Source organism: Phalacrocorax carbo, chromosome 3, assembly GCF_963921805.1.
Source record: "Phalacrocorax carbo chromosome 3, bPhaCar2.1, whole genome shotgun sequence".
Classification (NCBI taxonomy): domain Eukaryota; kingdom Metazoa; phylum Chordata; class Aves; order Suliformes; family Phalacrocoracidae; genus Phalacrocorax; species Phalacrocorax carbo.
In genome coordinates, this window is record NC_087515.1 from 10,682,439 (window position 1) to 10,707,583 (window position 25,145).

General features: G+C 43.9%; 1 protein-coding gene across 1 annotated transcript; it reads left to right on the plus strand.

The window, feature by feature from the left end:
* The first annotated feature begins 243 nt into the window (after positions 1-243).
* Positions 244-16,268, plus strand: DESI2 (desumoylating isopeptidase 2). Its single transcript, XM_064445812.1, has 5 exons — positions 244-378; positions 7,886-7,958; positions 9,843-9,936; positions 10,643-10,784; positions 12,654-16,268. The coding sequence occupies exons 1-5, from the start codon at positions 340-342 to the stop codon at positions 12,885-12,887; spliced, it is 582 nt and encodes a 193-aa protein (XP_064301882.1). The 5' UTR covers positions 244-339; the 3' UTR covers positions 12,888-16,268.
* The last annotated feature ends 8,877 nt before the right edge of the window (positions 16,269-25,145 follow it).

Consider the following 25,145-nt stretch of genomic DNA (forward strand, 5'->3'; position numbering starts at 1 on the left):
CCTCTCCCCTGTCCGCGCCTCCTCCCTCCCGTTCGTCCGCTCCTCTCGCCGGCACCGCCATCGCCACCGGGGTGGGGCCCGCGCCCGCGCCCGCTCCCCCCCGCGCCGCCCGGCCCCCGCCGCCGGCCGCGGGCTGAGCGCCTCTCCCGGGGGCGAGGCCCCGTCCCTCCGCGGCGGCGGCTCCATGGTGCCCGCCGCCCCCCCGCGCCCCGCAGCAACAGGCAGGACGAGGAGGAAGCGGCCCCCGGGGGTCCCCACCGCCCCGCCGCCGGCCTGAGCAGCGCCGCCGCCGCAGCGGGAGCGACCGAGCGGGCGGGGGGCGCCCGCGGGCCGCCGGCGATGGCGAACCAGCTGGTCATCCTCAACGTCTACGACATGGTGAGCGCCCGGCCCGGCGCCGGGGGCCCGCCGCGGCGGCCAGGCCCCTCCCGAGGCCCTTAGCAGCACCTCGGCCCCGCAGCCGTGGCGGCGGGCACGGGCGGGGGTCCCGGTACCGGTACCGGCCCCGCTCCCGGGAGGGCCGTGGGGGGTGGGGTGGGGTAGCGGGGAAACTTTTCCTGCCCACCCACGCGTGAGTTGTCTCCGTGGGCTCCCGGCCGCGGCGGGGACGGTGGGAGCAAGGAGAAGTAACGAACTCGGGGCGGGGGGCGATAATTTGGGAGGGTGTGGGCGATTCCTGCGGATCTCTTGTGACCCGCCGCAAAAGTTTGCTGGGGCGGCGGGCCGGGTGTTGCAGCGAGCGGCGGATCCGCTCCCTGCCGCGGGGACAGCGGTTCCCCGGCCCCGCCGCCGGCGAGGGGCGGGACGCGAACGCCCCCCCGCTGAGCCCCTTCCCCTGTCGCTGCGCCGGGGGAGGCCCTGCCGCTCCTGCTCCCCGAGAGCGTCAAAGTGCCCGATTTTCCAACAGGATAGTACCTGGGGATACCCCACCTGCCTCTGCAGGGATGAGAGGTTTTTAGCGCTGTGCCCTTGATGTGGAGGGTTTTTTTTCTATACCGGAATTTTTGGACAGTTTCGGTATGGCTGCGACTTGGTAGAAATAAGGCAGTTGCCCCGGCTTGATTTGCAGTCCCATGAGCTCACCTCCCCTCCCTTCTGGGTGATCTTTCTGTGACACCTACAGCAGCTCCTGTATTGTCTTGCGTTCAGCTGGAAGCTGCTCAAATGCCATGGTAACTAATGAGGTGTAAGTACCTGCATAGAACAGGAGGTGCCCATAAGTAATATTAAGAAAATATTATCCGTTAATGCGTTTCAATCGCTGGAAATCAGAACAGGTAGTACTAGTTATCTGACCACGTTTTGAGTCTACTGATAGTGGGACAGTAAGATTGATGACTGGCGTCAGGTAACATTGCTTGTGTTACTTAGCTTTTTTTGGACTGGCTGTCCCACTGCCACCATTTTAAAGTGAACTGGTGATTTCAAAGGGCAAAGGTGTATGGTGTAGAGTCAGTGACTGCTGGCAGAGAGAAAATGCAGCTTGTTTGCTTGGGAATACTCAGGCTCTAATGCTAGAATACTTAATAGAAATCAATAGGGAGCTATCTGGCTTGAAATGAGAATGGTATATGAGTTTATGTGAACTACCCTGATTCTTGTCATTATTTTCATTCACCCTAATACTTATCATAAAAATCAATGTTCCTGTCAAAGGATTCTTTTTTTGCCCCCTCCGGTGTCTGAGTTCTGTCTCCAGCGACTATAACCTGTTACTTACACTTTGTTTTGTAGAGAACGAGGGGAGGCTAAAGACAGGAGCAGTCTATTCACTGCAATTTTTCGGGGGGGGGGGGGGGGGGGGGATGGGGTCTTTGCTCACCAAGTTGAGCGCATACATGATGCTGATATGACAAAAAAGTCACTGTGCCTTATTTATACTAGACTTAAGGAGGGAAGGATGCTCTGGCGCATGCATATGTATGACTTCTCTGGACTATAGTTAAAAATATACATTGGAGAAACTCTTTTGGCAGGAAAAGAGATGGATTTACATGTATTAACTATAAATATTGGTACAGAGAAAGAAGTAGGACTTCAGTTTCAGGACTCTTACATAAGATAGTATCTTTGAAGTCAAGCCTTGACACACTTCTGACTCACAAAGATGGAAGACCCAGTGTTGTCACAAAGACTTGCTTAGCTGTGCAAAGTGTCACCTGGGCCCAGTTCACAGACAGGCTGTGAAACTTAACAGAATGGACCGTCTCCTGTGTAAGTGCTGTCTGGGAAGTGATGCCATGGCCTCTGCGAGAAACTCCCTTCTCGCTGTGATGGTGGGGTGCGACTTCAGCATGACTTTTCCTTTTTTCTTGTGATAACCTGCTCTTTCATTCACATCGTTCTCCTTCACCTCTTACTCCTTAGATTTCTTTGCTGCAACCTATATCCTACTTTCTTTTTCCTCCAGAGTTGAATTGGTATGATCGGTTTCACTCCAGCCATCCTAGGAAGGCTGACAGTTGACAGAGGGGAAGGGGGGAAGGAAAGGGAACAGAAAGGTCGTGCTCCTAAAAACTGGTATCGTATGTTTCCTTAGGATATGTCGGGGACTGATGGTTGTCCTGTTGTGATTAGTGGGGCCTTGCCTACATCAAAAACTAGCATAGTCTCTAAAGCCACCATCTGTGGAAGGAACCTGTTCTCCAAAAGAAGCCAGAAAGCACATTTATTTGCAGATGCTTGATCACATGTAGGGGTGTGTTTTGTGCATTGGTCTGCAGTTGTGGTATTTGTTGAAGCTGTACATCACCACAAATTATACATAGTGTAGTCTGAGACCACTAAGCAGAATGTTTCTATATCCTACTTCAGCTGCGTTTGTTGTTTTATACCGATGTCTACATTATTTGACCATTAGAGAAACAGATTTCCTTTAAATTGGAAAGAAAACCTGAGGTTCCCACAGTGTCTGAAAGACACTCGTACATCCTGCCTCGAACACTTTCGCAAAACGATGCCTCAGTCCATTTTAAACTTGTTTGAAGCAGGAGCTTAAACTAAAGCCCCACTGTCATGTTGCGTAGCAGTTACGTTACAGCTTGTAGACAACCTGCTGAAATCAATGATACTGCCTTGTCTGGGGGCACTAAGAGTGGGCGGGAGAAGGAAAGTGTCTTTCGTAATAGCTATTTTGAAGTTCTGTTTATTCACCAAGCCCTGCCAACTGTGTTTTGAGGCACTAGCAGGTTTGCTGTTTGCTTCTGACATGTTGTGTCACTTGGGGGTGGGTTTGGGGTTTTTTGTTTCTTGTTGGAACAAGAGGCCACTGTTAGTCACCTGGCTGACAGAATCAACACTACTATAATTGCAACAGTCGTATGAACAGCTTTATTTTAACCTGAGTGCTAACTGTAGCTTCATTTCCCAGACAGCTGCTTAGGTATGCAGAGGAATACTAGGTGACCTTGCTGCTGCTGAAACTCCTTGCAGGACTGAGTGGGTTGGTTTGGGAGCATATAACCTTCCATTGTCCTTCACTGAAGTGCTTGGAAAAGCAAAATTCTCTGATAAAACCAAAGGGCGAGGAGGGGTGCCTGTTTTGTACAAGAAAGTGGACTTTCAAGTACTGGTAACTTTCCAGCAGGAGAGAAGCTTAAGGGCATGTTTATATGCTGCAGTTCATGCATTTGAAAATCTTTTATGATCATTAAAAGGGTAGGGGGGAAAACTTTGATATATGATGTTTTGAGAACCGGAGTACTTCATAGTTCCATTTTAATTAACTGCTATTTTTAGGAGTCTAGCTTTCTTGTGCCCAAAGTAGCATCCTATTTTTTCCCCTTGTCAAATAAGGATATAACAATCAAAAGTATTAACATAAATGAAAGTTCTAAAGAAAGTAATGAAGATATTTTTGAAGCACTAGGATTAGTGTTTTTCTTTCATTTCAGTGACATGACATTATCCTGCACATAGAAAAATACTTCTCTGATATTTTTGTTCTGGCAGTTGCATTAAACATGAATTCCTGTTTTACAAGACTGATTTACTGCAACATATTGAGGATACGGGATTGTGGCTCTATACATTCTACTATGGCAAAATTCATATCAGACTAAATGAAGGGAATCCAGCTTGTGTAATGGAGGCAAGGATGTAGCTTTTGGGATCAGTTTGGGATTCTAGAATTTACAGCATGTTACTGAACCAGCGAGAGATATATATAGATATGTCATTTAATTTACAATCTTTATTGCATAAGCTGTGTATAATTATTTCAGCTGTAGCCAAATTCAGTGTACTTTAAGTTGCATTTGTCTTACATTTCTTTCTTCCATGCGATAAGGCCTTTTGTTCAATGAGAAAATGCGACCAACCTTCCAATAGCTGATCCAGATTAAGTAATCATTAGATATAATTACTGTTCCTAGGGGGGAAGTAATTCTGCGTTATTGAAATTCTTTTATCTTCAATTAACCTACACTGTTCTTACTGGAAATATTAAGTGAAGTGCCAGCTTGCTTTAGGCACTTCTTCCAAAGCTGCTAATGTTTGTTTAATTTGCCACCACTGCTCCTGTTGTGTAGTGTAGTGAGCCCCACGTATTTAGGTGGCACCAGTAAGAAGGAGTGTGTACTTGAATAGCATTGGATGAGCTGAACACTTTGTTAGAGCAGCTTTCCACCCCAGTCGTCTGCTTCTGTATGGATTGATGAGGACGATTGCTGACCTGCTTTTCTGCCCTCTCCCTATACCTTGCATTATGTTTCATAGAGGAGTGTGAATAATTTTTCTCTTTTCCTGCCTAGTGACAAGCTAGGCTTTATTACTTCCACTGTTTATGGGATAGCTTACTTTTGTTCCATTTTCAGAGAGCACCAGTAACCTTGCTTGGCATTAACAGATCCAATGCTTGTGTGATGCGTAGGTTATCTGAAATTCAGAGGCTGGGTGCAGAGTTTTCTGGCAGAATGGGTGTCCAGGAGGGGAAAGGCTAGAGCACCAGGGACCCTGTCTAGCCCAGTTCTAGATTAGGTTCATTTGGATACACCTTTCACTAGGTAAACATACTCTCTTCCTGCACTGACAGACTCTTATGTTGAGTGTGCCTATGAGTTTGACTATAAATATAAACCTAAACCTGTTTTGAAATGGTCAGCTGGTAAAGTGTGGAGTTAGGATTGGCTTCAGAATTGAAACAGGTTTATGTTTAAGTAGCTTTTCCATTTTCCTGGGGCTTTGATTTCACTTTAGTGAACAGAATCAATTTTCTTATGCTCACAAATCCACTAAGTTAGTTGGGAAGTCATAACATCATTCCCCCTCTTTCCCCTCTTGTTTTCTCCCTGCTCTGTCTTTTTATACAGACTAAATCTAACCCAGTATATTTCTGGATGTAGCTTGATCTGAAAAGTCTGGTTAGATTCATGCAGACTAGCTCTGCTCTTTTCTGTGGGGAGGAAGGAAAGAACTTTAAAATAGACTAAGGTGTTGATTTAGTGTAATCATCTATACCCCTCTAGCTAACATCGCAATGCATTAACAAAGCCAGAAATTAAAGTGAAGTATAAAGTTTAGTCTTAAGCAAAATTTATACACAGATCAAAACGATCCTTAGCTTTAAATAAATATAAGGAGCAAAATCTCTCTTCTATTAATTCACATTGACAAAAATTCCCACAACTGGCTTGTCTAAAGAAGAGAACATCAAATCCTCAGCATAGAATCATTAAGGTTGGAAAAGACCTCTAGGATCATCAAGTCCAACCGTCAACCCAACAACATCATGTCTTCTAAACCATGCCCTGAAGTGCCACGTCTACATGTTTTTTGAACACCTCCAGGGATGGCGACTCCACCACCTCTCTGGGCAGCCTGTTCCAGTGGCTGACCACTCTTTCAGTAAATGATTTTTCCCTAATACCCAATCTAAACCTCCCCTGATGCAACTTGAGGCCATTTCCTCTCATCCTATCGCTTGTTACTAGGGAGAAGAGACCAACACTCACCTCGCTACAACCTCCTTTCAGGTAGTTGTAGAGAGTGGTAAGGTCTCCTCTCAGCCTCCTCTTCTCCAGGCTAAACACCCCCAGCTCCCTCAGCCTCCCCTTGCAAGACCTGCTCTCCAGACTCTTCACCAGCTTCGTCACCCTTCTCTGGGCACGCTCCAGCAACTTGATGTCCTTCTTGTAGTGAGGGGCCCAAAACTATTTTATTATCCAGATAGTCATTTCTGTCCCATGTCTGCTAGCACAATGGTGAATCTTCAGCTGGAAAAATGATGTGCTGATGTTTGGCAGCTGCTAGTAGCTGAATTTGAGGGACCGTTTAGTTTAGGTTTGATGATCTTTAGGCTAAGAATGACTGTAAAAGCCAAATACATACACATCTAGTGCCTGAAGATTTGTAACTTTTGGCCTGACTTGCTCTTTTTGCCATTTAACTTGTTTTGATTTTCATAAATAGCTTCTCAGCCCAAAGTTTAGTATATCATTTTTATTAGGAGAAAATGGCTTTCAGAAATGCAGGTTATATGCCATAATGTTTGTAATGGCCCTGTAAATTATGTACTAACTCCAGCTAGTGCATCTTAACAAGTGTGACACCTGTAACCTTTTACATTTTTATCATGTTATGCTGTTTTAATAGTGACTTCACATCAGAAAGCACTTATTATGTCAACAGGTTGTGTAAAGAAGATAGCTTCTTTTTTTTCCTGTTTGCTAAACAAATATTAATTTGCTGGGGCTACTAGCTCAGTCTGTCTCCTGCCTGCCAGCTGGCTTTTTGAAATTTACTTGGTAGAAGCTCGCAGGGGTGCCCTTTGGGACCAAACGGCCTGGGAGGAAAAATCCCACTACTGGAGTAATTGACAAAATAATGTTTTCTGTGTATTTTCAAGAGGCTTTTCTGTTTTAAGGATACAGCTGAGGTGGGGTTTTTTTGTTTTTTTTAGCCTTTGTTTCAGGTTCCTTTTTAAATTATGTGTCACTTGAAAATTTTTCCTGCTTGGAGACTGATATTTTGAGGGTGGTGATGTAGCCAAGGAAAGACAGTAATTTTGAGGTTTTCCCTTTCTGGAACTGTCCATCTTTAAGGTCTTGAGGGTAATCGCTAACTCCTGATAGGCACTTGCTGCTGCTTTTGAAAAAGAAAATAGAAAGCACTAAGGGAAGGTTTTTTTCCTTTCCTCCCCTGCGCCCCACCCTCCCCCCCCATTTTTTTTTTTTAATTTATTTTTTTAAACTATCACTTCCTGCTTTCCTTTTGAAATGCAGCTATTACCTGTTGGCCACAACAGAAGTGATATACTGGAAACAGGTGTTAGACCTATGCAAAAGAGTTACACCTGATGTATGGAGACATACATCAGGAGTCTGGAGAGAGCTTAGTCTCTTCTATGGTGACCGCCAAGGGAGTATTCAAAGGCAAAATATACGGAGGTAATTTCAGTCCATCTTACATACCTCTGGGTGTGTCTCGTGCTCATCTGGTCATAAGCAAAAGTGTGGTCATTGCTGTAAGTGACGGTGTGTGTATGTTACAGACCTGCATTCTGATACTATTAAGAAAAAAAAAAATCCTCCTGCAAAATTACTGCAGTTGATTCTAAAATGTATTCCGCCTTATGGAAAACTTTACAACCTGTAATTTGCTGGAAAATCGGAAGTTGATCTGGATTTCTCCCAGGTATGGTCTCCTTGGTTGACAGACGCTGACAGCACTAAAACACTGGAGTAGAACCTAATGGAATTATTTCACTGTGTACAGTTGGGGAATTTTACTGGCATGTTCTGATCCCATCAAACGGGTTGTGCGGTTTCACTTGTGGTAGGGTTTTATGCTTTTGATGTGGGGGACAAATACATGTCAGTCTGCCGTCAAGAAGACATCTGTATTGGGAGCTAACTAGAGTCTTTTTTGTGTTCTTCTTTCCTTTTAGTATTGGATGAATGAATATACTTCTTCCCTTGGAATTGGAGTGTTCCATTCAGGTATAGAGGTGTATGGCCGAGGTATGTACAAGAAAAACATAACTTAACCCTTTGTTTCAGAAATGCTGTTATTTAAAAAAAAAACACGTTTTCCAGGTAGTAAGGGAAGTCTGGCTCCTGAAACCTGTTCATCAGTTCTCTCTTAAAGTTCTCCTCTCTTCTGCCTCTGGCAAAAGCCTTGGATACAAATAGTCCGGTAGCCATTTTGCATTCTTGTAAAGCTATGCAGCTATGAAAAAGTGTACAAAGTATTCAGCTAGGCGTAGAAATCTTTCTTTCAGGTTTTGAAATACCTGTCGTTAAAACAAATGTATGCTTTATGAAAGCATGGTTGAACGAACTTTCCTCAGTATTCTGCCAGCACTTCATGCAAGGAGTTAATTTTTAACTACAGAAACAATGGTCTGTTGCAGATACACACCTAAAAGTGCATGATGGTCAGGAAAACCTGTCGGTTCCTTATTAGTAGATTGGTTTGTTTTAAAGAGACAGTTTCATTAAAAGGCATCTCATGCATACGGCTTACAAAAGATACACTTGTGATAAATACAGCAATACATTCCGATGTTGGGAAGTAGATCATACTTTGGGGATGCAGCATCCTCAACTGTTCAGGCCACTTGGAATCCCCATTGCTGCCAGAAGGTGTTTCTGAGCGTGCTGTAGCGCAGGGTCAGGTCTGAGGTGTTCCTGCCTAGCAGTATAATGACACTCTGAGGTGATGGTGTTGCTGAAAGTAGTCCATTCAAAGAAGAAAAATCTACTTCAGTTCTTTTCTGGAATGTGCTGGGAGGTGAGGGGAAGCAGCAAAAGGTGTGGCATGCAATCCACGGACCACATTGCCCGAAGTTATCTTGAACTGTAAATGTTTCAGCTACTGTAATGGTCACATTGTAACTAGGTTTGCAAGTGTTACCAAAGCAATTAATTGACAAAATACAATGCTTATTGTTAAACCTTTTTTGTATTTCTTTTAATCGAAACCAGAAGGACCTTGCTCTTAATAGTGCTGTGCCTGAACCCCAGTTCTTGAGCTGTGCCAAATACATGTGCCTCCCTTCCCGTTCAGATTATAACAGCTTTCTCATCTAGCGGGTCATGTGCCTGCTAGAACAATGACTTGCATTTTTCGAAGTACATCAAACTTTATTTATTAACCTGTTGTAAAAAAGATTATCCAAAAAACTGAATGCTAGACTTGGATGATGTGTTACGAGTTTTGAGGAAAGGAAGCGTGAAGTCATGCTTAAAGCTTTTTATTGTGCTCTGGGTGTGGTATGCTGTGTTATCTTGCAGACACAGAAGGAAGCTAAAGCACACCATGATATTTTCATGTACTGTAAGTGCTTACGCTAGCAGATGCTATGCGCAGGCTTCAGATGCATCCACTGGTTTACTTTCTTGTTACAGTAAAGAACTCGTGACAGTTGAACTCTTGCAAATTAAGAAAAAAACCAAAACACCTATTAGGCCACTACTGGCTGCCACACTTATGAGCTGTAGTGCGCACTGAATAGAAGCCCCATCAGACCTTTGAGGATACAGTACTCCCTGATCTATAAATACATAAGGGAACTTTTAAAGACAAGCATGTATAAAGAACACTGGTAGGATTTACAATTTACCTTGTAAATCCTTACTTACACGATGAAAACAATATATACTTACTATAAAGTTACTCAAGTTAAACCTGTACACTGATGTAGATGATTTCCTGTCAGTTTTTACTTAGGTTGACTAGTAATTAACAAAACTATTCATTTACAGCTCCCTGCATTTGTTACCCATGTAAATAACATGTCTGGTTTCTAGTTTTAGATCCTTGTGATCTTCCAGGCAGTGAGGTCTGCTGTTCTTTACTGTTGTTGTATACCGTTTTTGTTAAATCTGAGCTTTCTCTTTCAGAATTTGCCTACGGTGGTCACCCATACCCTTTTTCTGGAATATTTGAAATTTCACCAGGAAATGCTTCTGAGCTAGGAGAAACATTTAAATTTAAGTAAGAAAGATACCTATTTTCTTGCTTTTGAGAAGGCATGTTCAAGAGACAACTTCTTGCTTTTATTTTTGAGGATAGATGTGTTGAATGATGCTACAGGATTTCTGTGTGTTTACTTAGAAATGAAAGATGGACAGGGGTGATGAGGCAGTTAAGTGTCGACAGCAAAGGACATTATTTTTAGCATACCACTACATTCCTTAAATGTGTACAAATTACGTGGACTTGTGGCTAGCTTTTGTTATTCATACAGTGTATACAAAGGGGTAACTTTTTCAAGGTAGTGAAATTTTTATTCAAAGAAAAAAGCTGTAAAATGTTACTTTTCAAGGTTTCCCCATATCTCTTTTCCACTTCCTCAGTGTGACTGCCTTGACCCTTCCCTGCGTTACAAGCTCTTAACCGTTCTCAGCTGTCTCTTAGAAACAATATCCTTTGGAGATATGGGGAAAACTGCATCCAGTGTTTGTCAGAGTTAAGTTGCAAAGAACATAAGTCAACTACAGGTGAACAATTGGCAAGGAAATCATTTTTTATGATAAGGATGATAATGGTGCTGTAAAATGGAACATAAGGAATCTGTGTTGTTCTAGGAGGGCAGAAAGATCTCACCACCCACAGTGGGGTGATCTTTGAGCAATGTGTGAACAGTAATCCACCTATATCATGGAAGCCTGATCACCTACTCTCTCTGTTTCTCTTCTAGAGAGGCTGTGGTTCTAGGCAGTACTGACTTCATGGAAGATGACATAGAAAAAATAGTAGAAGAGCTTGGAAAGGAGTTCAAAGGAAATGCATATCACCTAATGCACAAAAACTGCAATCACTTTTCTTCAGCTTTATCTGAGGTAAACAAACATAAAGGTGTATAGAAAGGTGCTTCCCAAGTGGCTACAGAGCGTCACCTCCATCCTGTCCTTTGGAATGTTTGGCCTAATTTCCAACTTCCTATCTCTGTTGCCTTGGGCAAGTGTCACAGTTTTTCAGGTTTTATTTGTGCTTCTGTCCAAAGCACATGATTTCATTGCTGAAAACGCTAAATATTGTTATCATACATAGTTTCTGTTAGAGCAGGGGTGTATTTCTAATTCAGCAACCTAGTATTAACAGGATTTCAAAAGCATTTCAGATGCTTCAGAGATCACTACTGAGGACAGAACCATGTGTTATTGTTATCAGCATTTCCCCACAAAGCCATCACACCAAAAATAATTTTTAAAGTTATGACCCTACTGTTAAAGAATAACAAAGGCATTGAAGTTTCACAGACAATGTTAATCTTCTGCTTGAGAGGCTTTTGTCAAGTTATGGCTCTGCCAGCACCTGTGTCCTGGTCATGTAGATACCCAGGTGATTGTGCAAAGTATCTGACTATGGAGTTGAATGGGTTTTGCTTTTTCCCCTCAGCTTTATTTTAACGTGATCGGTTTGCCAATATGAATGAATGCCTGATCACTGACTGATGTGTATCAACACAAGGGAAAGGGCAAGTAACCCAGGACAAAGAAGGGCATGACAGCTGTGACTTTTATCAGTAGTTATTGATCTGTGCTCATCAAAATTTATTCTAATGTTTCATTGAAGCACCCCAAAAAAGGGATGGCTATTTTTTTCATGGTGAACTTCCATAAAATTTAATTGTTCTTTTTTTCAAAATAATTAATGGCGCACTTACTGCATAGGCTGTGTTTTGGGTAGACTGTTTCATCTTCAAGTGGCAGTGGCAAATTTTATTGAGATGGTGATTCATGTGCAACGCTGGTTCAAGTAAGTAGGGTGAGACACTGGCAAAGCTGCAGTCGGCATGAAATCTGGCCTACATGGCCAGGTTTTTGCCATACTCTTCAGCCACATGGTCGTGTTGTTTCTCTTTTATGTTGTGTCCTATCCAGTGTTCAAATTGAATATAAAGACAGGAATATAATTACAAGTTAAATCCTGCTCAGTTACAGCAGAGTAATGCTCCCATTAGCTATGATATTTCTCCAGATTGCACTGGAATAAGTGATACCAGAAGTGAATATGCAGGTAGTTAAGTAAAATAGCTCACTTCTTGAATAGTGACAATGAAACCATTTAATGATTGATGTACAGTAAAAACATGTATTTAATGCAGGTTTTATATATTTTTGAGGAGTTGAAACCAGCTCTGCATTGTATAGCTTCTCTTGTCCCAGTGGTCCTACATGTGTGTGCTTGGCCTGTGTGCTGTAAGATAGTGATGTTTTGTGCAAAGCCATCAGAGGCTGTCACAGTGAATAGTCTCAGCTGTACGTGTAACTCCACGTAACCGTAGTATTGACACTATTTTTTTGACCACTTGATTTCAGGGTGCTTTTTTCTTTCTAATAGTGAGATTTCTCCTGCAATTTCTGAGGAATTAGCAGTGAATAGAAAGCATACCTTAACTCATTTCTGTGCCTTTTATAGAAGTTATTAAAAAAGAGTGAGGTGGTTAGGCTTTTTAGGGCTTCTAAAATGGTATAGAACCAAATGTCAAACTCTCACAGTGGAAAACAAGTCTCCGTGTGTGACTTGGGATGCTGCTTGTACTGATGGAGAAAGTTGTCTTAGTGCAGCTGACTTGAGTGCTTCTCAGCTGGCGTTTGTGAATTGTAGGGCTGCTGCAGCCTTTGCATTTTCTTGACAGTACTGTGGTTTTGTTACTGCTGAATCCAGAAGACAAATTAATCCTTTCTTTTCCCTTTCCTCCTTAGATTCTGTGTGGAAAAGAGATTCCGCGATGGGTGAATCGCCTTGCCTACTTCAGCTCCTGTATACCGTTTCTCCAGAGCTGCCTGCCGAAGGAGTGGCTAACTCCGGCAGCCCTCCAGTCTAGCGTTAGCCAGGAGCTACACGATGAGCTGGAGGAAGCTGAGGATGCAGCAGCATCAGCTTCCTTGGCAAGCTCAGCATCTGGGTCTAGAACTGGACGCCACACCAAATTATAAGTCCTCCTCCAAAGTAACAAATGATTTGGAATACTTCAGTTTAATCTCTCCAGCACTTGACTTCCTGACAGAGCATGAGAGCTGACTCTAGAACATTGTTTTTATATGCAAAAAAGGCTCTCATCAACCCCTGTTTCAGCTCAGGATTATTTATGTAGTGAAAAGAATTGCTGGGAGGAAAGGGAAGGATTTTGTGTGAAGCCACCCTTTTCATTTTCACCTGTTTGGTAGACCTGGGTTATCTTAACATCATGTATAAAGCAGAACATAAATTATTTGTTTACAGTATTGTGTACTGCTGTTTACAAGTCCCGTAAGGACTCCTGCCACCATGGAAGACGAGAGAATTCAAGTTTGATTTAACTGTTGGTGTAACTCAAAAGCAGTGGTATGATGCCCTGGATGAACTCTCCCCCTTGTTTTCAAGATTTAAGGCAGGTGAACATTAAATTTCTGAGAAATGCCAGAAACTGCTGAATACTATATATGTGAACAGGGTACTGTGCACTTAAAGTGGCTGATGTAAACAGGTAGATTCCAGGATGTAGAGAGACTGGTTTTGTCTGAGATCTGTTACTAGAAGTATGACCTCTACATTAATGCAACTGTGGATTTTTGCACATATGAAGGGAAATTTCTATCTCATTACAATGCACATTGATCCTTTTTTTTTTTTTTTTTTTAACTCAGCCATGTAGTTTGCATCCTGTCTTCTGTCTGTCTGTCTGGTCTGCTTCAACCAGGATTTAGGCATGTGAATATCATCTGTTAGAAGCTTCAACAAATTTTTCACTGTTTGCTTTACTTGATTTCACACTTCTATATGAAAGTTAGTAGTTGTATTCTTTTTTTTGTTTCATATAGTTTGGAGTAGTCTAATACAAGCCATTTATGGTTGGGGAATGGCCTTGCTTTCTGCTGCTGATTTTGCTTCATTTGAGGTTTGAGTTTGTAAACATTCGTGCCCTTTTTATTTTTTTTTTGCTATAAATTACTGCCCAGTTGTGTGTTTCCGCACAAATTATAGAGAAATCCTAATTTATTTGCCCACAGTCTCTGTCTGTGGCATTAACTTTCTTGTCAGATGTAATGAAGAAAAACCTGAAAGTTGCTTATGCACCTGCGTGTTTACACAGCAGAACCCACTAATCTGCACACATAATTATATCTGAAGGTAAGAGATATTATTTTCTAAAACACAGAAGTATGTTTGCTGGTAGATTATAATTAGAGCTAAATTATAATTAGTGATCAGAATATATAATGGAATGCCTTATTCTTGTTCACTTACCAAGAGAATTAATGGTTCTTCCAGTCATTAGTGTAAATTAGTGAGGTTCTCTTGTGCACATAAGGATACAGTAGCACAAACGTGAGGGAGGTGAGCTTGTGTATTTTGAAAGACTTGCTGCCTTAAACTAACAAAAACCATGCCATCCGTAAACTGATCAGCTCACAGAGAGGCGTGCATTACTAGAAGTATAAGTGATTCGTACAAGCTTTATTTTCAGTCTCTTGCTGCGTTTAGTTTTTCCATTAAGTGAAATACTGACTCTACAGTTTCTGCTGTTCAAAAGGCAAAAAAATCCTCCGAGGAGGTGAGAATGCTTCATGTGACGAATGCTCCTAGTCGTGGGTAGCCAGTGCCATTGAACCCTATGGGAAGGTGCTGTAGGCTGTGTCGTAGTAAGAATTCTTATGATTGCCAATTCCGACTCACGTTAGAAAAGGCCGGAAGTTCTGCTAGCAGTTGGGTTGAATTCTTTGTCAGACAGTCATTAAGTTTTTGCTCATCTTCTGTGATGCAGTGTAGGTACAGAGAGGTGCTCAGCTCTGGGGGGGGAAATCAAGTGAGACTCTTTCTGGAAAGAGTGGATAATAGTAGAAGTCTCTTTAACTGTAGTTTGGTACGTCTTTTCATAATCTCTTCTACCAAGTGGGAAACGCTTAAGACTGACAAGTCTACCACTAACTACGTTCTCTGTTTGCTCTCCAGAAGCTGGACATACTGACTGTCCCTGTTGAGTGTTTTTTCACTTGAATCTCTGAATTTGAGTTTTAGGTTGTTTTTTTTTTTCCCTGTAGTGAAAATGAATATGGTGGTCTCCAGTCAACTCTCAAGCATTACAGAACTGAATCTCACACTACTTACAGCTAAGACAACAGGCCACGGGCAGGCTTTTTTGTCTCTGCTGCGCAGCTGTGGTAGTAACGTGACTAACTCTCTTGGCCAAGGCAGGTCCTTTATTTCAGCTCAGGGTTGAGGCCACTGATCTAGCAATGTACTGTAGCTTTTCCTAGGTTTTAGGAAAAATAAATAGAATGAATTTTCATTGCTACCTAACTTTTATGTACCAAAATCAGCTTTTTAGGCTTCTGATATATCCAGAGCGCTAGGTCACAAATCTCTACACCTTCATTAACACACACAACTACAGCATGTACAATGCAAAAACGTGACAGATCACAGCACAGTTTTTATTTAGAAGTAAAACTGAGACTATTTTTTATAAAGCAGACTGGAAAGTTTGTAACAAAAGCATTCATTTTATCTCTAGCTGTACAGGTGAAAATACTGTCTTACGCTCCATTTTTTTTGTTTGTTTGTTTCAAAACCATCCATTTGTAAATCCAGTGAGGAAACTGACACCTGAACCCTGAAGGCTGTTGGGTATTGTATCAAAGCAGCCAGTACTGTAACTCCAGTCGCATGCTGTCAACTCAGCCTCCACTGGGTGCCTCCGAGAAGTCGCCCTGCCAGTGGTTACTCCAATTTGTTAGCAATAGAGCAAGTTACCTTTCACCAGCATTACTGCCAAGCAGGGATTACTTTAGCTGACTAATGACCACACTGTGCTAGGACTAGAACACTCCAAAATGCTGTGAGAAAGCTGGACACCTGTGGAGTCTTTTCCATCAAAACGGGTAGAAAAATATCACTACTTCAGGGTTCTGCTCTGTTTACTTTCTCATTCTTGTTTAATTTTCTGTCCGATAGTACTTTTGATACATATTATATTCTTTAACTTGAAGTCATTTTATTTAAATGCCATTTTCTGTTCAGCAAGCCAAAAAATCCAATGTACTGTCAGTGTGCACCAGTAACTTCAGAGTCGCTTGGTAAAAACATAGTTGCATTACTTCTAAAATTTGCAATGCAATTCTGATCACTATTGATACATGATAATTTTCACTGTTGGAAGTTGGTTACAAGCTGAATATTCACCGATGCATTTTTTTGTAAACTTGTATTCAAGTTTACTGTGCTACATAGTATTTGTATAAAATTCAAAGAATTTTGACTTTTGTTACCTGTACATGGCAACAAGTTGTCTAGCATCTTAAATCCATCAGTTTATTAAAAATACTTTTATAAAAAAAGACAGTAGGCTCTGTGTGTTATTCCCCTGGTACCTCCAGCTTGTTTTGTCAGTGCCACCCAAGCTGATCTTTGGTTTTGAAAGCATCTTTCAAAGGATAGTAAAACTGTCCAGGGGTTTCCTGTATTAAGCAATCGGCTGTATTCTGACATGGGCATCAGGACCTGCAGTTTGGTTTGAGGCATTATTAAGAGCCACTAGTCTTTAATAGACTAAATTCAAAATGTTTTCAGATTTGGTGCGCCACGCTTTGTGTGCTGAGCCTGGCATCTCTGTGTGCACTGCTGATGAAGACTGGCTATGACATGACTTGCTGGAGAAGATGCCAAGATACAGCTGTGTTCACTTTTCTGACTGCTGCTGGACCCTAATCACTAGCAGAGCTGCAAGAGAGTCTGAGGAACTCATAACCTATTTAAAGGAAACCTGGCAACTTTGAGAGCGTTCATCAGTCTGGAACTGTGAATCCCAGACAAATTCACCTGTGGCGTTCGACAGCCAAGAGTGCCGACCCACTTCTGGGAAGGCAATCAATACACAAAAAATATATATTGCATTGTTTGTTAATGGGCGAGTGGCTGAGTTTAACTGAACTGTTCTTGAAGAAAATAGAAGTGTTTCAAATGAAATTTCAATTTCTAAAGCAGTTTCTTCAGACATGCATGGTTTATGTTGCAAATCTGTCATCAGAGCAGCTTCTCAATAGGCAAAAGCTTTTTTACAGCTAAAGGCACCTTAGTCATATCGCTTCCCCAAATAAATGTTTTCTTTCACAGTGCTTCATATAATACAATGAAAATGGTTATTGGACAGTTCCTGATTTTCTCTGATACCCTTTGGTTTGACCTAAATCAGATCATAAAGAAACTTCAGCAAACTTTTCGATGTAACAACTTGTCAGGGAAGGCTATGGCATTGCTTTGAGAAAGCAGCCAGGTTCCACCACTAACTGCTTTCTGCTGGGTTAGGGTAGGAATCCTGTATTTCTCACATGATCTGGTCCTCTAAATTGAGCATATCACAAACTAAACCAGGACCTAGCCATAAAGAAATGCAAGCCTCCTGCACTGTTGCAGTTTTAGCTTGCTTTGGTAGAGGGCTACACCTATCTCCAGCTCTCCTTAGAGAGGAATATTATTCACACCAGACTGGCTCTCCACCCCTGTCCATCTCTGAGCAGCAGCCCAGGACATGCAGAGCTAAGGCAGCACCGTTCCTTCTGCAGGTGGAGGATGGGTGGCTGGCAGTTCTCAAGTGCTTTTTCAAAGTGGTGTGCCAGTCCTGTAATCCTCAAAGCAGAAAGCCTGCTGCACTTGCTGATTACCTGCTGTGCTGCTTCTCTGAAAGTAGAGAAATTGCTGTTAGTGTCTTCTGAATGAAGCCAACGAAGGTGAGGGAGAGGGGCTTCATGTGTGCCTATTCAGGGCTGTTCAAACTAAGTTCCTGGGTTTCAACTCTTAAGATTTCCTTTCAGGGAGCATTTTTTTACCTCCTTATCCCCTTTCACCTTTATGCAGCCTGAAACAAGGCACCAAATACTGGACTTCAAGAAGCCATGACTGCATTGCTGAACCATTCCACAAGGGCTCACCATAGCTTGGGAAGAGGGTTAGGAAGGGGTTCAAGCCATCTCAGATGAGAAAAGCCTTTCCTGCAGCTGTGATGCTGGTCTTGTCTTCTGCCTCAGGCAACTGCGGGGCAGCAGCGTGGAGGGTTCAAATGCCCCTTTTGTGGGGTTTGGGTCTGGTCCCAGCATGGCTCCTGGCACGGTCCGTAGAGGTCTTCCTTTACAGTGAGATAAAGGACATGAATTGGACACCCCTCCACCCAACAGGCCACAGGCAAGTTTTTACTGGGCTCTAGTGAAACGCGGCCAACCTCCACGGCCAGCAAGGGACGGCAGGGAGCAGGAGACCCTCTGTTCCCAGTGCATGTCTGAGTGACACAGCAAATGTGGTTTCAGCTGGCTCTCTCACGTTTCCCAGGTCTGAATGGTCATTACTGTTAGCTCGGGCAAAACCCGGGCTTTCCTCCCAGAATAAGAATAAAGCCCCATTAAACCCACCTAATGACAACACAAATCATGTTGAACAGAAAATGGCTTATGTTCCCCACTTGGGCTTCTGAGGCTTGCAGGTTTTGTTCTCATTTTCCCATTCCTAATTTGCCTGTGGGAAACGCTGCCTCCCCCCAGCCCTCCCAGCACAAGCACACAATAGCTGCTTGTTTTTTGCCTGGAAGGGATTGCTGAGCCTTTAAATAGCTGGAATTGAGTTTATTTCTCTTCTGTACTTCAGTTCGTTCATTACCCCAGTCATAGCGTCTTAAAAGTGAGGATTTCCAAGAGCACTGGACTTTCCCTCTTTGGTTTATTTTTTCCCCAAAAGATGTTCTGCATCTTAAATTTCATGCACCAGCCCCATGTTAGTAGTCACTAACTAATCCTGCAGTGAAGTGTCAGCTTCCAACAAATTAATTCACATGCCATTAAGCAAATATGAACTGAGTAGTGAGGGTTACCAAGGGCTGATGGCAATGTAGCTGGCCCAAATGCAACTGTAAAGGTCAATTATTTTTTATGTCAGACTTGGAAAGTCTAGTAAAAGCACTGAATGAGAACTGACGATAGTCGGGGTGACTGGCTGCGGGGAGGCTGCTCGCTGGCTCTGACCTCCAGCACTCTGGAGTTGAGGGCAGAGAAACACCTCACGGAGCTCCCCAGCTTTTGAGGATGCTCTCACCTCTGCAGTTGCTTTCTTTAGGCTGCTTTGCCCTTCCAGAAGCCTTCTGGCTTCTGTACACATTAAGAGGTTTAAAAGGACAGCCTCCATGGCCCAGACCGCTGCCTCTATGCCATGGCTCCCTGCACTAACTGTCCTCTGGTGAAATGGCCACGCCACAGCATGTATGCAGGGATGTACTTCTGGAAAGTATGGATCAGCGTGGCGTGGGAAGCTGCAATGCATCCCTCAGAGACAAGCAGTCTCTAGCACCTTTCCAGGTTGCACTGAGCTTCAAAGGTGTAATGGTTGGGGCTAATATTGCTGACATTGTATTCAAATAAGAAAAAAAAAGGCTTTTATACTAAATATACTGACATATAATTATTTATTGATAATATACTAATACTGCAGAATTAAACCAAGTACAATCAGGAATTTGTTCAGAGCTGGGCTAGCCTGTAGCATAACCTATATGTAGCACATCCAGAGCAGTCATCTCCTCAGAGTCACCCCTTCCTCACTCTGTCCTCTACAGACTTTCCACTTCCTAAATGGTCTCTGAGGACCTGCCTTTTACCTGCAGACCAGGTAACCCTACAGGCGATGACACTCTTCCCTGTTTCATGAGTTAATTTATACTTCTTCCTCCTTACCTTCTGGGGAGATTTACTGACAATGTCTTGAAGTAGCAGCAACCCCCCAGAAATGGGCTCTTGTTTAATGTCCACCAGTGGTGGCCTTTGCAGCATATGCCTGCTAGTCTGGAAATGCTCGATTCTGTCCCTCCTTGCAGATTCCAAGGTGACATCCTGCCATCTTTCTGAGCCAGCTGTTGCCTTTAAGCTGTGTCTGCAAGCTGGAGAAAAGTGCTGCAGTAGGTTACTTTTCAGCTGATCACCTTCATAAATTTTAATCTTTCAGTTTTATAGGAAAGAAAAACACACCCTAAAAGTGCACTTCTAGTGACAGTCAGCTTGATTTTGAGAAGCTCAGAAGCTAGTCTTTGAGAAGCATTAGAAATCCCACATCCAGAGGCAGCTGGAGAGGCCAAAGTATTCAATTAACAGCTCTTCTAGTTTTTCTCAACTGTGGAAGCCTGCGCTGACGACATCATCCTTCCATGAGTACCTCAGAATAAGGAAACATTTGCCCTCCTGTCTGAGCAGCCCACAAAAGCTCTCTTGGTGCTCCTTTCCCAACAGCAGCTTGCTTCTGGGTCAAGAGTCATGGGGACAGACTGCAAGGTTAAATCGCTGCCATCGGGGCACTGCAGCAGGTGCAGAGCGTGCCCTGCGAGGGGACCCGAGCCAGCACCACGCCATGCCATGCTACTCAGATGAGCAGGATGGACCTTCAGAGACCCAGCAAGAGAGCCCAAGGGCTCCATCTCAGTTCCACCCTTCCCATACCATCACCTCACTTTCACTTCAGAAGAAGCCCCCGATGCAATTGTTCTAGCATTAAGTGACCTTTCAGCATGAGGGAGGGCTGCCACTCAGACCCAAGAGCTAAAGCTGCTTTAAAATTTAAAACCGTGTTTTTAAGTAACATGCCTCACACTGGTGCCTGCAGCGTTTGAATAAATGCAACCAAAAACCGCAGCTGACCCTGGGCCAGACAAGTCTCCACTCTCTACCCAAATGCACAGACAACCCCTCTAGGAATGGAAACGCATGATGTGGGTTTGTGGCTTCTTAAGAAACACCACCTGCCTTGCGAGGGAGATGGACGTAGGGAGGCTTGGAAAAGCCCAGCCATTGCTCCCCTCTGCAATCCCTGGTGCCAGCATCTCACCCACAGGGCTCCATCATGACAGAAACACTAGGCACAAGCACTCCTGGAGTCTTCTGCAGCAGCTCTGTCCCTCCCTGCGGGAGCAAAGCCATGGGAGGGAAGAGTCTGTCCTTGTCCTAGCACTGCCCTTATTGTCCAGGCAGCTGGCAGGGGGGTGAACACCCCGCTCTCTCCCACCTCCCTGGCATAGGAACTGCCTGCCTTCAGGGATGCTCCCTCCATTCCCATGCTGCAAGACTCATAAGCCAGCCTGAAAAATAACAAAGCTGGGCTCTAAAACTGAAGAGGGAATGAAATGCTGTCCCACCAAACTGTGCCGCAAGCCTGGCTCCTCTAGTACAGTCCCATGCAGGGAAAGGGGTGGGGTGGGATGGGATGGGATCAGGTGTGATGGGTAAGGCTCTACTGCAGGTTTTAGTGCAGGGACATGCTTAAGGCACTCAGTTAATAACTTGGTTCACTTGGACAAGCAGCAAAGAAGTAGATAGGCTGGCTTTTATACTTTGTGAGGAAAGTGAGGGCTTTTCTAATGTTAGCATAACACAATATTACCACTCAAACAAAAAGCTGGGGTTCTGCTCGCATCACCATGCTTATATGAGGCTTGGAACAAGAGTAAAGGTGGAAACTGCTTTTTTTGTGGTAAACTCCTGGCTGTTTTTGCCACTATTGGCATAATGATGAATATGAAGACATAAAATGACTCTGTCACTTTGGCTTGGAGGACCGAACAGCTCTGCTGCCACGGGGCTAAAAGACAGACTGAAGTCACTCCTCACTCTTGTGAGCACAGGGACTGGGCTCAGGAGAATGCAGACATGCTCTTCTTTGCTGGCTGGAAGAGCTCACCTTCAAGGCTAGTTTAAGTCCAAAAAGCACCCAGAGAAAGAGCATCTCATCAACACACAGTTGCTGAAAGCTCAAGCTCTAATTAAGAAAGATGTTGCCTGGTGCCAGGCACTAATTGTCCTGACACAAATCTCGATCGTTGGAAATGCTACAAGTCATCCAAACATGGCCAGTCCTAAGCAAGCATCTGCCCAGCACTGCCATGTTTTGTGCCAGAGTAACAATTCCAGGATACCTCGGCATCACCCCCACAAGACAGCAGCTCTCTGCTCCCTCTTCTTGCCGATCCCTTCAAGGTTTGTGGCTGGAAAAGAGCACTTTCCTGGCAGGATGATTCAGTGAGGACAGAGTGCGGGTACAGACTGATGCTAATGCTGCTTATACCGCTTTGCTCTTCAGAGCTGGCCTCAGAAGGCAAAACGGTGTGTTCGCACCTAGTGCCCTTTAGCCATTTTTGGACATTAGAAACAAAATCTTCACCGAAAGGGTTGTCAGGCATTGGAACAGGCTGCCCAGGGAGGTGGTTGAGTCTCCATCCCTGGAGGTATTTAAAAGAAGGGTAGACATGGTGCTTGAGGATACGGTTTAGTGGTGGACTTGGCAGTGATAGGTTAGTGGTTGGACTCGATGATCTTAAGGGTCTTTTCCAACCTTAACGATTCCATGATTTTGTGATTCTATGATTTAAAGAGAAGTAGGTAACATAACCTTAACTACAAATCCTTCCATCTCTGCTGGGGCCTGGGACTGCCACAGCAGTGGGAGAGGGGTTGAAGACATATCAAGACCTTTCCTCCCCCTGCCCTCCTCCCCTGGCTGCAAGACAAGCTGTCCAGAGAGGCAAGATGAGGCAGGATGAGGAGGACAGGTGGCAGCCAGGAGAGGAGAGGTACTGTACTCAGGCTGCAGCCAGTGGAACAAGCTGAAGCATCTGGGCCTGGGCTTGTCCACCTCATGGCAATGAGCAATGTGTGTGCGTGTGCAAATGGAGGGAAGGCTAGCGGCATGGCACAGGCCAGAGAAGGACAGGAAGGTCATCAGTCTTCTTTCCTGTACTTGCTACAAGTCATTTCTTGGTTTCCATGGAAACCAGCTGCTGCAGAATGATGCTATGAAAACTGCTTCCAAGATTAAAGCTAACAGATTTGCTTTGCTCTAATAAGAGCAGAGGGACTCATCACTGTATTATCCTGCATGTGGTGTAAAAATGGTTTCAGAGAAGTTGCAGGTAGCCCCAAGACAACCTGCTGGCAGTGAGCACTGCATCACCTGCCCCGTGTCACTGAGAGCCAGCACAGCCACAAACCCCAGGCAGGGGAGATAAGGAGGAGGAGGAGGAGAAAGGAACAGGAACTTCCAGGTCCCGTTAGTCCCTTGCAGGTGGGTACAGCTCACACCAGTACAAGAAGAAGTGCTATTGCCATCTCTGAGGGCTGAAATCTATTGTTTGCCCTGCAAAAGCCAAGCCAGCAGAAGCAGCAGCAATGCATGATTGCATGGTGAGAACTCCAAGAGGCTGCAAGAAGGCTGCACTGCAGCACCTTGAGTGGAAAGTGTAAAGGCAGCGATGGTGGGCTACAGACAAGTGCAGTTACTGCAAGGCTGCTTGTCCCTCTTACTTGAATACTGAACCACAGAACCACAGAATCACAGAATCCCAGGTTGGAAGGGACCTCAGGGATCATCTAGTCCAACCTTTCTGGGAAGAGCACAGTCTAAACAAGATGGCCCAGCACCCTGTCCAGACGACTCTTGAAGGTGTCCAACATGGCCAAGTCAACCACTTCCCTGGGGAGATTATTCCAATGGTTGACTGTCCTCAGTGTGAAAAATTTCCCTCTGGTGTCCAATCGGAATGGGGGGCACTTTATTCAGTGTCTGCTTTCATATCTGACATGGCCTCTGAGTGGTCAAAAACCAGTCCTGTAAGAAGACCAAGTTTGGATAGGCCAACTCTTACATAAGCTGCTCTCAGAAATACATATATTATTGAATAAACTAAAGTCATGCCTCGCAGGGAAGCTCTGTAGCAACAAAGCGAGACAGTCTTTGTGGAATAATAGGCAGAAAAACATGCAAAACTTAAAAAGCTTAACTCTCCCTACATATTATTAATTACTCAATCAATTTTCATGTGGAAAGAGTGAATGAAAATGTAAAGAGGCATTCAGCCTAATGAGAAATGCCCAGGTTAAGTAGCATGGCGGAGACCTGTGGTTAATGATCAGAACCAGTGGTATGAAGACAAGCTGTGCCCACCACCACAACAGTGACTCCCACCCACCTCCCATGAAAGGCAGCAGAACAGCCTGTGGGCCGTGCCCTCTGCCTGTTCAACTTACTGGAGTGCTAGAACCTGCAGGTAATCACTTCAGTGGAAGAACAGCCTGCCTAACGGATAATAATCAGGCAAATCGGAGAAAACATCTGGAAACAGATGGTCGCAGGATGGAATTAATTTCTAGCATGAATTTTGATGTTTCTAGAAGTTGTTCCAACATTTTACAAAAATGTAGTCAAGAATACAGAAATGCTGAAGGCAGCCAAATCGGACATCAAATATTTTTGTTCAAGTCCTACAAATATGACAGCTGGTCATGGCACTAACAAACAAGTGTTCATTATTGAAAATTTCCTGTGTTCCTTGGTGCAGTGAAAACTACATGCTCTTGGAAGCTTCCCATGAATATTTTTCGCATCTCTGCTGTGAAATCCACTCAAAATTACTATACTGGATTATCCATGACCCCGTTTCTGGAGAGACTCCCACAGGAAGGCTCTACAAAACTTGAGGATGTAATATTAGAAATCCTGGGAGTAATTCATGCTCTGTTGTGGAGTGTTTCATCTCCTTGTGCAGTGTTAAAGCACTGCTAAGCAGGCCTCGGGAATATAAACACTAATTACAGTAGCCATGTAACTGAAGTCATAAAGAACCTTACAGTACGACTAATAAGCAATTAGATGCTAAATTAAGAAGCAGAACATGATGGTCTATAGTCCATCAAATGAGGAACAAAGCCCCTCAGAAGACAGATACAGTATTTTATGGAAGAAACGTGTAGCTCAAAAGTCCAACTGTGGCATTTGAAGATACACAGCATGAACAGTGACATGGTATTGCCAATGACTTGATTTTACATGTATGCTTAGCCTACCAATAAAGTGATTAATTAGTTGAAGAGAATGCGATGGTCACTCCACAGATGAGGACAACAAAAGAATACATTATACAATGTATAAGGCAGTGATTAAATGTGCTGAGAGGGGAGCTGTGGCTTGGGTTCTTCGGACTCAAGCTGCTGCACAGTCAGGGCACGATGTAGCTGCCTACACACTGGCATTGGGTCCCTCTTGGTATAGCCAGCCAAACATAAGGTACTTTTCCAGCTGATGGGAGTAATGAAAGTGACACATACTTGAAAGGAACTTGTTTGGCAGGGACAGGATTTGCAGGATTGAGTAAGCTCTCCATGATGTAGCCTTTCCCAGATTTCCTTCTGAACCTTCCT